The sequence below is a fragment of the Palaemon carinicauda genome, chromosome 10 (genome assembly GCF_036898095.1).
Source record: "Palaemon carinicauda isolate YSFRI2023 chromosome 10, ASM3689809v2, whole genome shotgun sequence".
NCBI lineage: Eukaryota > Metazoa > Arthropoda > Malacostraca > Decapoda > Palaemonidae > Palaemon > Palaemon carinicauda.
Genome location: NC_090734.1, coordinates 73,671,404 through 73,683,903, shown reverse-complemented (window position 1 = coordinate 73,683,903; position 12,500 = coordinate 73,671,404). Strand labels below are relative to the sequence as shown.

General features: G+C 39.2%; 1 protein-coding gene across 1 annotated transcript in view; it reads right to left on the bottom strand.

The window, feature by feature from the left end:
- The window catches only part of LOC137648637 (uncharacterized), a 657,712-nt gene that overhangs the window by 440,447 nt on the left and 204,765 nt on the right, over positions 1–12,500 (bottom strand). Inside the window, exon 2 of the mRNA XM_068381627.1 lies at positions 9,001–10,154. Coding sequence (XP_068237728.1) covers positions 9,001–9,841 — 841 coding nt within the window. The 5' untranslated portion in view covers positions 9,842–10,154. The remainder of the gene's footprint in view (positions 1–9,000; positions 10,155–12,500) is intronic.

Here is a 12,500-nt window from a genome sequence, read left to right as displayed (position 1 = left end):
AAAGCACAGCGTGACGGAAATTAAGACCTGTACTTGGATACCTTCAAGAGGACACTGTCTTTTTTTCTTTAGATATTATCATAATTACTATGATAGATGGGGGAACTCTTTAATCTGGGAAAAATGAACCGCCTACCAAAAGAAGTCCTGCAGGTGTTGAGTTACTGGATGGAAATTTCGTAGTGAGGGTTCAGATAAGAATTTTCATCAAGTGGAGCCAAATCACAGTAAGGAATGGTGAATTTCACAGGAAAGGGGAGTGTTGATAGTGTTGGAATCACTAAATCCATTATAGCCTTTAGTGAATAGGCACTGTCATACAACCTTATAAGTAATATAGAATATCAAACAGGTCAAATGCCGATGGGTGAAGTAGATGACTATATTCAAAATGAAGTAAAGTCCTCAAGGATAAAGCGTGACAGTCTTGATGAAGAAAAGTTATTGAAAGCTTTGATTAAATTTGATGTTTTCAGTAAGTATACATGTATAGTTCTCCGAAATATTTCCACAAAGGATTTAGCCTGAAAACATATCTAGAATTCGTTAATAATGCAGGCACGTTAGGTTAGTAGCAAGTAAAAGAGGTTGCTGAGAAGCGATTTCTTGAACCATCTGTTACTGCAGAGCATATCATTTCCAATACACAAATTCTGGAAAAGAGTGCAATTAAAGGTGATAGAAACATTTTGCAACTTGTGGCAGCTTATAAGGCGTCTTATAAGCTGTCACAAGTGAATATAGAACAGACTCTGCAGTATGAACTAATGCCGGTGTCAATTTCATTACCCTCATCAAATGGAAATATGTACACAGGTAATAATTCTCTCTTAGCGGATGTTTTAACTCAAGATATCCTACCTTCAACGCAATGACACTCAGCGGTATCATTTACTTGGTGATAGATGGTCAAGCGCTTGTTATGGTCCTTGGAAAACCCTATAGAGTTACAACCTTTAGTGAATATGCAGATGTGTTTTGAAAGTCAGTTTTGATAATCGTGAAGAATTTTAGCAGTATTGATTGATGTAACGTTTGACACATATTAAGACAGTTCCATTAAGACTGGTATCAGTAAAAAGCGGATACAAAACACGAGACCAATATGCAGAATAGATAATATATGTGTTCCTCTACCACAAAATTCGACCAATTTCCTGTCACTTGGAGATGATAAGGCAGACCTGGCAGACTCTTTCTGAACAGTTGATAAGAAAGGGTTCATCTGTTCCAACCAAAGTTGTAGTGGCTGGGGGATTTAAAGATTCTATTGTTGAGAGGTCATCTGATCTAGCAATGGACACAAGTACACAACGCTCCTTCAAGCACCCCACGAGAAAGTAATTGTTGCACAACGAGACTGATATTCTTGTATTATTAATTGCACATGTTGTCAAGATGAGATGCACTCAGCCATGGGTGAAGATAGGAACTTACAAGACGCCAAAATATATCCCCATGCAAATCCACATTCCATTATCCAGTGTTCATACAAACACTTTGCTATCATTCCATTCCATATCGGGTTGGGACGATGTTTAATACTCTGCTGTCCTTGGAAAGAAATCAGACTGGAAAGTCTTCCGAATTCACTCCCAACTCTTGGCAGACCTAGGCACTAAAGATGTTACAAGTAATGCTTTCAAAGTATTAAAGAGGTTCATATGTTTCGTTTACAAACTGACAAATGAAATAGCAATTTGTGACAAAGCACGTATTATACTTATCTGCAAAGGGCAAATACAAGAGACTACAACCAACATATGACACAGTAAGGCACATCACCAAGCTGAGGTATGGAAACAAGCACAAATACTACACCAAAGCTACGGCAAGTTACTGATATGGGTTGTGCATATGTCAGTGGAAGTTTTGTGCAAAAGATCCTGACTCTTCCCCCTGTTCTAATGGTGCGCAACGAAATTGTAGTATAAAACTGCAAACAATCATGTTTAATTCACAATTTGCATGTGTACGGTTCAATCATGAGATCTTTTGGTTATCAAATTGCTGGAAAGCTAAACTGACATACACTGATGGATGTTTATGTGTATAGTGAGAAGAAATATGTAGTAACAATTTAGACTAAGGTGGCAACAAATGTTGTTATGATCTAATTTCCTTAAGGTGACAAAATTTCTAATACATTAAAATTCACTTAGATAAACATATACTTTTTAGTGGAAATATTGTAGTGAAACATTAATACTTAATTGTCTACTGTAATTTATGATTTACGTCTTCAGTATTTATATCAGTAGAACTAAAACCATTACAATAATGGAAAAACTTATGTAAAAGTTTTGGCCATTTTGTTACTCAAACATAAAGGTTCAGACCAGAAACTGAGGGTTGCTGACACTAATTTTTAGAATCAACACCCTCAAATTAGCATAAGACATTGTTCACTAAAAAATTGTATGCTCGCTTAATATCTTTACATTAATTTTCAACTTATGTTGTGGGGACAAAAATATGGAAGGCAGTTTGTTTCTCAAAACTGAAGGTCAAGACCCAGAACTGTAGGGTGGCATACTATTTACTTTGGATTCAGAATCCTCAAATTAACGTTAATACATTGTTTTCATACAAAAATATAATATCTTTATATTAACCATCAACTTCTGTTTAGTATCGCAAAAGGAAGATTCAGAACACCCAAATTAATATTATTTCATTGCTTGCTTGTTGAAAACCTTGTATGCGATTTCCATATCTTTCATTAATTATCAAATAGTGATCTAGGGGCAAGAATTACTGATTAATTAGTTTATCAAATTTGAAGGTCCTTTTATTTTGTATTCAGCCCCTTCCTTAATTATCCTAAATATCCTAAAACAATGCTTACATCAGTTACTTTTCCGAAATCGGGACGTGTCTGGTAACAGTATTCGAGTAATTAATTCCACATAATGATCATGAATAAAGGGACTTGTATTTCAACGCAATTAAAGGAAGCTGCGAGTGTTTATTAGTGAGTCTGTATAAGCAATGATCATATTGATATCGCGTTTCAGTTACAGATTTTGGTTCTGTTCATTTCGATGTGTGTGCACACATACGCATGCAAATATTCGTATTATCTTTTAGAGAAAGAATAAGTTTTGATCGAGGAAAGATATACTCATTTTGATTAAATGAATTTACATATTTTCATTCATTCATTCATACATGTATATATCATAAGATACAATAAGGCACCTAGGACGTGCGATTATATTGTAATTCACACTAAAATTAATACATACTGTATGTATTTACAAACATGCAATGTGTGATGCATAAGCGGAATGATTGAATAACTTAAGTAAAATACATAGGAAACATTCATGCCTCGCAATCTTCTGGTCGGGAGTTCAAGTAATGCTCAAGCTCGACAATTTCTAATAGTGTCTGCAGCCTCACATTCCTCGTGAGCTAAGGATGGGGGCTTCGGGGCAGCCTATAGGTCTACTTTCTGCGTCATCAACAGCCATTGCCAAGCCTCCCTAGTCGTAGCTTTGGTGGAGATGGTCTTGAGCCCTGATTATAGGTATATATGGTCAGTCTCTAGAACATTGTCCTGTCCCTTGCCTCTGCCACTCATGAGTGACCTTTAAACCATAAACCTTTAAACGATACAGACAATTAGATAAAATGGCGCTTCCAGAGGCAACACCGATATCCAATAGAAGGAACATTTTTTTCCGAATTTGCGAAACATAGATAAGCAGTCCCGTCGACACTCGGAAATTTAGGTCAACCATGGAGGTTATCAAAGGTAGAAGAGTTCTCTCTCTCTCTCTCTCTCTCTCTCTCTCTCTCTCTCTCTCTCTCTCTCTCTAAGTTAACAGTTATTATCGTAGAAGAGTCTCTTAGACATGTTTACCCTGTCAGTTTCGCTCCAATTCTCCCTGGAAAATTCAAATCGTTCAAGTTATCAAGGCATTGGATTCTCTCTCTCTCTCTCTCTCTCTCTCTCTCTCTCTCTCTCTCTCTCTCTCTCTCTCTCTCTCTCTCTCTCGTTCAAGTTCTGGACGTGTATTGGTCTATGGTAAATCAACAACTTCAGTACCGCTCGATCTTCTGTCAAAGATTGAAGATTTGTTCATAAATATTTATAGTGAAGGTGATAATAAAGATAATGTAATCGATATAAGGGTAGTTTTTTATGCCCGTCTGTCATATTCCTTTTGAAGTATTAATCTGAAATAAAAGAAAAGAAAATCACGGAAAAATATAAAAGGTGAACAAAATGATATTATCTATGCTTTGTTTGGGAGCCAAAATTAATTTGTTTTAACAAATACAATTACTGTTGGAAATGTTGTAAAGTGTTGTTGGTACTGAAAATTCATGATCTATATTTTTCCTTTTTTAATTTCCATGGTAGAACTTAGCGATAAAATTTTATGTTTTGGATTTATAGGAATTTCATATTTGTTTTTCATTTTACGTAAATATGACATAACGAATGGTGCCACAAACATTCCGTAAAATAGCTGGAGTGTGTGAAGCTGATAATGATGATATTATTCTCCTGTCTGGTCTTCAGCTGCTGACTCTTATCTTAATTCATTTGACGAAAATTTTCGGTCTATTGAATTTCTTATTCCTAATCTAGTTATCAATCTCTTGCACCGTCGTTCTGTTAGTTCTTCATTCATGCTCCATAAGATTTTTTTTATAATTCTGAAGATCCTTAGTATTTAGATCTTTCCTGACTGTACTATCCTCTGGGAAGTACTAGGTAAGATTCAATACTAGGCTACACAGCTTCTAAAAGTTTTATTCCAGCTGTGGCCAGATTGTGGAATGATCTTCCTAATCTAGCGGTTGAATCGGTGGGACTTCAGAATATCAAACATGTTGGAAATTCTTTTCTGTTGAACAGGTTGACACGAGTTAAGTCTGATCTACTTCAACGTTGTTACTGTTCTTAGAATATTTTATCTATTTTTTTAATACTTCTCATGGATAGTATATTCCTTTCCACAATCAGCTGCTTTCCCTGTTGTACCAACCGTGCGTCTCACGATCATACATAGTAACGACATTTCATTTTGTGTATATACTATGCTTGTATCTTCACTCTCCCCTTGCACTGACAAGAATCTGAAATAACATATCTGTTTTTCTCACCGTTGACTGTTAACCGGTGCAGTGCCGTTGAACATGAAATTGCCTGTTATGTCTTTTATGCCCTTTTTGCCTGGAGTTTATGTATATAAAAACTTATGTTCTGTAATAAAGTTACTCAGTTGATTTCATCCTGCCTTTGAGTCACAAACTTCTCTCGGCCTGTCACATTGGTGACCCCGGAGCGACTCGCTCCTAACCCCCCAACCTCTGACTGTTACTATGTCGCCCTCAAAACATACCTTCGTCACCAGTACTCGCCATCAGCAGCCGCCCGTATAGCAAAGCTTTTTCAGCTCTCTCAACAACCGTTGGGGGACCAAAGGGCTTTGTTCATCCTCGGGGAAATGACCAGTATCACTTGCCTGCAACCTGCCGCAGACGGCTCTCCTCGTGAGGTGAACCTACTTCGCGCCCTTTTGGTAAGCCGTTTACCCGAACCTGTGCGCGGTGCCATACCCGATGTCGATAGTTTACCCATAAAAGACTTGATGACCAAAGCCGACGCCCTTATGGACAGCCACTTCACGACCTTCAAGACCTCCATCAACGCCTCCACTCCTGACGAAGAGGACACCTATTCAACGTCAACGGAAGCTGATGTGAATGCCGTAGGACACACACACCTATGAATGCCGTAGGACACACACGCCTATGAATGCCGTAGGACACGCCTATGAATGCCGTAGGACACACACACCTATGAATGCCGTAGACGAGACGGAGCGGCAACAAAGCCACCCATCATCCACCACTCGCCCGCGCCCCAATCAACGACTTCTACAGCCACTCAATGCTGCCCATCAGCTGCAGTTTTGCTACTACCACTCCAGATCAGGGCGCCCTATTTAACATGTACAGTATGTCATTTTTAGGGGGGGGGAGCCATGTACCAACTGTGTGTCACATGATCATACATAGTAACGACATTTCATTTTGTGTATATACTATGCTTGTATCTTCGCTCTCCCCTCACACTGATAAGAACCTGAAATAACATGTCTGTTTTTCTCACCGTTAACTGTTAACCGGTGCAGTGCCGGTTGAACTTGAAAATGCCTGTTATGTCATTTGTGCCCTTTTTGCCTGGAGTTTATGTATATAAAACCTTATGTTCTGTAATAAAGTTACTCAGTTGCTTTCATCCTGCCTTAGAGTCACAACGTTCTCTTGGCCTGTCACATTGGTGGCCCCGGAGCGACTTGCTCCTACCGCCTCCCCCCCCACCCCCCACCCCCCCACCTCTCACCATTACTATGTTGCCCTCAAAACATACCTTCGTCACCTGTACTCGCCGTCAGCAGCCACCCGTATAGCAAAGCTTTTTCAGCTCTCTCAACAACCGCTGGGGGACCAAAAGGCTTCGCTCACCCTCGGGGAAATGACCAGCATCACTTGCCTGCAACCTGCCGCAGACGGCTCTCCTCGTGAGGTGAACTTACTTCGCGCCCTTTGGGTAAGCCGTTTACTCGAACCTGTACGCGGTGCCATACCCGATGTCGATAGTTTACCCATAAAGGACTTGATGACCAAAGCCGACGCCCTTATGGACAGCCACTTCACGACCTTCAAGACCTCCATCAATGCCTCCACTCCTGACGAAGAGGGCACCCATTCAACGTCAACGGAAGCTGATGTGAATGCCGTAGGACACACACGCCTATGAATGCCGTAGGACACGCCTATGAATGTCGTAGGACACACACACCTATGAATGCCGTAGGACACACACGCCTACCCCGTGACGAGCCGGAGCGGCAACAAAGCCACCTATCATCCACCACTCGCTCGCGCCCCAACCCACGACTTCTACAGCCACTCACTGCCGCCCATCAGCTGCAGTTTTGCTACTACCACTCCAGATCAGGGCACCCTATTTAACATGTACAGTATGTCATTTTTAGGGGGGGGAGCCATGTACCAACCGCGTGTCACACGATCATACATAGTAACGACATTTCATTTTGTGTATATTCTATGCTTGTATCTTCGCTCTCCCCTCACACTGATAAGAACCTGAAATAACATGTCTGTTTTTCTCACCGTTAACTGTTAACCGGTGCAGTGCCGGTTGAACATGAAATGGACTGTTATGTCTTTTTTGCCCTTTTTGCCTGGAGTTTATGTATATAAAAACTTATGTTCTGTAATAAAGTTACTCAGTTGCTTTCATCCTGCCTTTGAGTCACAACGTTCTCTCGGCTCGTCACACTGTTGAAGTCTTTGGGCTTGTAGCATCTTGCTTTTCCAATTAGAGTGTAAGCTTTTCTAATAATAATAATAATAATAATAATAATAATAATAATGGTAAGTTTAAAAGTGATCTTGTTGATAATGCTGAGGATTTTTAGAGGTAGCTAATGTCAGTTTTGTGGCTACTTGGGAAAACAAGATTCTTTATTTTTTTCCAGACCCCTGATCTATGAGACTTTTAACTCAATTAGTCATAAATAGTGCAATGAGTTCTGTACTAAGGTCTTCCACTGTCTTGGGTTAGATTTCTCCTGGTTGAGAATAAACGCAAGCTCACTTTTTTGACAATTTTCCCTTATTGTTTTATTTAAACTGTAGGTAAGGCGGGGCTTCATGGAAAGGACAATATTTCGAAGGAGTTCACCATTGGCTGTTTTTCCTTGATCTTCATTTTCACCTTTTATCTACATATATCAGAACTGCAACTATCGTCCTCCTCTATGTAGGCATCTTCATCTGTCTTATATAATGGAGAGCAAGTGTATGGCCATATATATATTTACATATATATATATATATATATATATATATATATATATATATATATATATATATATATATATATATATATATATATATATGTATGTATGTATGTATATATATGTATATATGTATGTATATATATATATATATATATATATATATATATATATATATATATATATATATATATATATATATATATATATATATATATATATATATATATATATATATATATATATCTTTCCAGTCACGCCAAGTTGCGTTGCCAGACGTATAAATACTGGTCACTCCCCAACCCTCTTGGTAGGTGGGTGGTGAATGATTAATCATAACCTGGTAGGATTGGGGGCCTTGTTTTGCCTATCTATCTAAATGTTTAGCCGTTATTTTTTGACGTGTTATGTACACTAGTATCATTTTCTATTAATCTTTTATAATCTGTTAATTACTATTGTGGCCCATAGGCTTGTAGCTTTCTGTTTTTCCTCGCAGAGCTGAATCGTGCGTTCAAAAGATGCAGAAATCGAAAAACCATCTTGTGATTGGTCTCTCCCTGTCACCCTGACATCGTCTTTTTACATCAAAAGGAAGAAAAGGAAGAAGTACACTTTGCCGATTGAAATGTGCTAATGGATTGCTGCTGCGGCGACGTTGTTTTTGGGTATTCCATAGTTCATTCCAGGATTCTCCCAGAAGTATTCCAGTGATTGGTGATGGCAAATTCAAGGATCGTTAGATTTCTTCAAAGTATTATACTCGTCAGTGGAGACTTGGATATGATAGTTGAAAACCTTAAGGCAAGATCATAGTGAACTGTGGAAGCAATGACTCTCTCTCTCTCTCTCTTTCTCTCTCTCTCTCTCTCTCTCTCTCTCTCTCTCTATCTCTCTCTCTCTCTCTCTCTCTCATATGACATCTTATGTTCTCTTAATTAAAGTGATACTCTCCCTCGTTCTCGTGAGATCTTAGTTCTCATAACTGAAGTAATATTCTCTCTCTCTCTCTCTCTCTCTCTCTCTCTCTCTCTCTCTCTCTCTCTCTCGTTATCATGATATTTCAGTTCGCGTAATTGGGTAATTGGAGTGATACTCTTTCAACATATAAATAAAATCAATGATTTTCTGTTTTGTTTGACCCTCTTACCTGACTTTCCTACGCCATCAGTCCCGAAAACTGCAATCCTTATAGGGTCAGTGTTGGGCTGTAATGAGGCCCTCCTGCTGTTGCACGTGACAATGGACGCCCGCCGAGACTGACCGGGAGGCGCCAGGAGCCCCATGGAGCTCCCTTCTTCAGGTTCCTTTTCCGAGTACCCCACAGCTCCCTCCATTTCGGAATCGGGCTCCGCCCCTTCCGTATCATCCGAATCCGCCTCTTCGGTCTCGATCTCCCTGGGGGTCTCTGCCTCAGTCTCCGACTCCTGGAAGTCTGATTCTTCGGTCTCGTCGAAGACCTCGAGACCGCCGTCGCGGAAGGCGCTGAGGGAGGCGCCGATGTCGTACCCGCGGCGCCTTCGACTTTCACCGTGCCGGAAGCGGATGCCACCCGTCTTCTTATTGGCCTGGCTGCTGACAGCTTTCGAGAGGCAATCGCAGAAGGGGAAGTCGTCGTGCTCGCAGTAGAACCCCTGGGGGCAGCCCACCTTCTCGTCCAGGCAATGGCAGAAGGGAAAGTCGTCGTGGCCGCAGTCGAGGAAACCGTCGCTGTCGGCGTCCGACGGGAATTCCTCGCTCCGGAGGCTGCTGCAGATTGAGTCACTACTGTTCTCACTGCTGCTTCCTCCAGGACTCGAACAGCAGGATTCCCCGCTGTCGGTTCTCTTCAGGATCCCCCGAAGGGCCTCCACTTTCAGTGAGACCTCGTTATTGGCGTTTCTGGTTTCCGGGTTGGCGCTACTGTCGTCGACGGTATCCTCGGCGACCGTCGAAGCCCGGTCTGATCGGAATTCCTCCACTTTAAAGGCGAACTCCATCGTGGTACCCATATCTCTGTCATGGGTCACTAGTTCTCCAATGGGGTCGCCTTCTTTCTCGCCACCTTTCAGTTTCCGGGTTCAGTGGGCGCTCATTTCAAACAATTTTTATTCAGGGCATAATCATCAAAGAACAAATATTGCACTCTGTCTTCAATGTACATCATTGTCTTTTTTTTTTTACTTAAATAACATAATATTTATGATTAAATTTGATCAGATAAACGAAGAAATGGGTGATTTTTGACAGGTTTGGTTGTCGGTGGGGATTCTGGGCGTATAGGTTCCGTCCAGCAGTGATGACCTATTGTTGGTTATCTTGATCCTGCAAAAATAAAAGAAATGTTAAAACATTTGTTAGATTCAAATATAACAGATATATATATATATATATATATATATATATATATATATATATATATATATATATATATATATATATATATATATATATATATATATATATATACAGTATATATACACACACACACACACACACATATATATATATATATATATATATATATATATATATATATATATATACATATGTATAAATATATATACACACAAACACATAATTGTATAATATTGACATTTAATGAGGAACCTTGTACTGTGGCTAATGCAATATGTTAGGTATCAACTAGGGCGAAACCGGGAATATGGTTAGTGTACCCATGGCATAAGGCTTGTTGAGAATAGAAGGGAAAATAGGTAAGGGAGCCACCCCATCGAAATCAAATGTACAAAGTCCACCGTACGTTGTAGTTTGGTATTAATTTTACTCCTTTTTTTCACCTTTTCCTAATATTTTGCGAGTTTCCGTTGCTGGTATGTATAATGTATTCACCGAGAAGACTGTCAGAATAGTTTACTTAACAAGTCATTGGAAAAGCAATTTGAAAATGATATTGTAGGTGAGTAAAAGTCCACACTTAGTTCAGTGCCTGATAGTATTTGTAGGGTGAACTACTGAAAAGCTATTGGGCAACTTTGATATAGAAGGCTAAAATGTTTGATTCGTAAATAATATCTAAATACTGTATGTAAATTTCATGATTTTTTCCTGTATACTATTACACTTTATTATCAGTTGTTTTTCTTTATGCACTGTACACGAGATTTACCAGAAATCTTATCCCCTTAATTAAATGTCTTTTAACTTACCATGAATAAAGATGAATAACATGATGGTAAAGAGGAGAAAAAGATACTTTGATGATTATATATGAAGATAATATGATCAATTTGTTAATGTAAAGAGACGTCGCAGGTGTATGAGGATAAGCATAATTGTACTACTATTCTTCTTCCTCTTCTTCTTCCTCGTCATTTTATTATCCTCGTGACATGCCCGTATTGTTCATTCCCAATACCTTACAACAGACCTTCACGTTCTGATATGTGCGGCAATGTGATATGTTTTGCCACATGTGTCTGCATTACTTGTACTTGTGTGTGTAGATTATTATTATTGATAAATGCTAAGCTACAACCCTAGTTGGAAAAGCAGGATGCTATAAACCCAGGGGAACCAACAGGGAAAATAGCCCGGTGAGGAAAGGAAACAAGGAAATATTAAATATTTTTAAGAATAGTAGCAACATTGAAATAAATATTTCCTATATAAACTATAAAAACTTTAACAAAACAAGAAGAAGAGAAAGTAGGTAGAATAGTGTGCCCGAGTGTACCCTCAAGCAAGAGAACTCTAACCCAAGACAGTGGAAGACCATGGTACGTCTATGGCACTACCCAAGACTAGAGAACAATGATTCGCTTTTGGAGTGTCCTTCTCCTAGAAGAGCTGCTTACCTTAGCTAAAGAGTCTCTTCTACCCTTACCAAGAGGAAAGTAGCCACTGAACAATTATAGTACAGTAGTTAACCCTGTGGGTGAAGAAAAATTATTTGGCAATCTCAGTGTTGTCAGGTGTATGAGTACAGAGGAGAATCTGTAAAGAATAGGCCAGAGTATTCGGAGTGTGTGTAGGCAAAGGGAAAGAACCGTAACCAGAGAGAAGGATCCAATGTAGTACTGTCTGGCCAGTCAAAGGACCCCATAACTCTCTAGCGGTAGTATCTCAATGAGCGGTTGGTGCCATGGCCAACCTGCTAAACGCGTAACTGTGTCTTTAAGGAAAGTGCTTGTTTTGTCTGTATAAATTAAGCAATAAAGGCTCTTAGGTGTTTTTTAAATTTGATCGTTTGATTGCGTTCGTGTATTATTAAAAATGCTTATACAAGGTTTAAGTGTTTATGTGCATATATATTCCACGTATTTATGCAATTATTAAAACGCATTTATTTGTTCGTGTTGTGTGTTTGGGTATTTATTCACATATTCAAACGAAGTATTTTTGGCTTTAAATGTGAGACATAAATGCACACACTTATTGTACGTGCTGGTTTAAGACACGTATCTGTGTATGGGTAAAATTGTATAATAAATATAAACACGTCTGTACTCGAATTAAGTTTACATATTTGTTCACATTTATAATACATATATCCATAAGTTTGTTCAAACTAAGAGCTTGCTCTTTCGAAGGACAATGAGGCGCACACACATGCACAAACGCCCTCACTCACAAGACATATGAGAGAGAGAGAGAGAGAGAGAGAGAGAGAGAGAGAGAGAGAGAGAGAGAGAGAGAGAGAGAGATTTT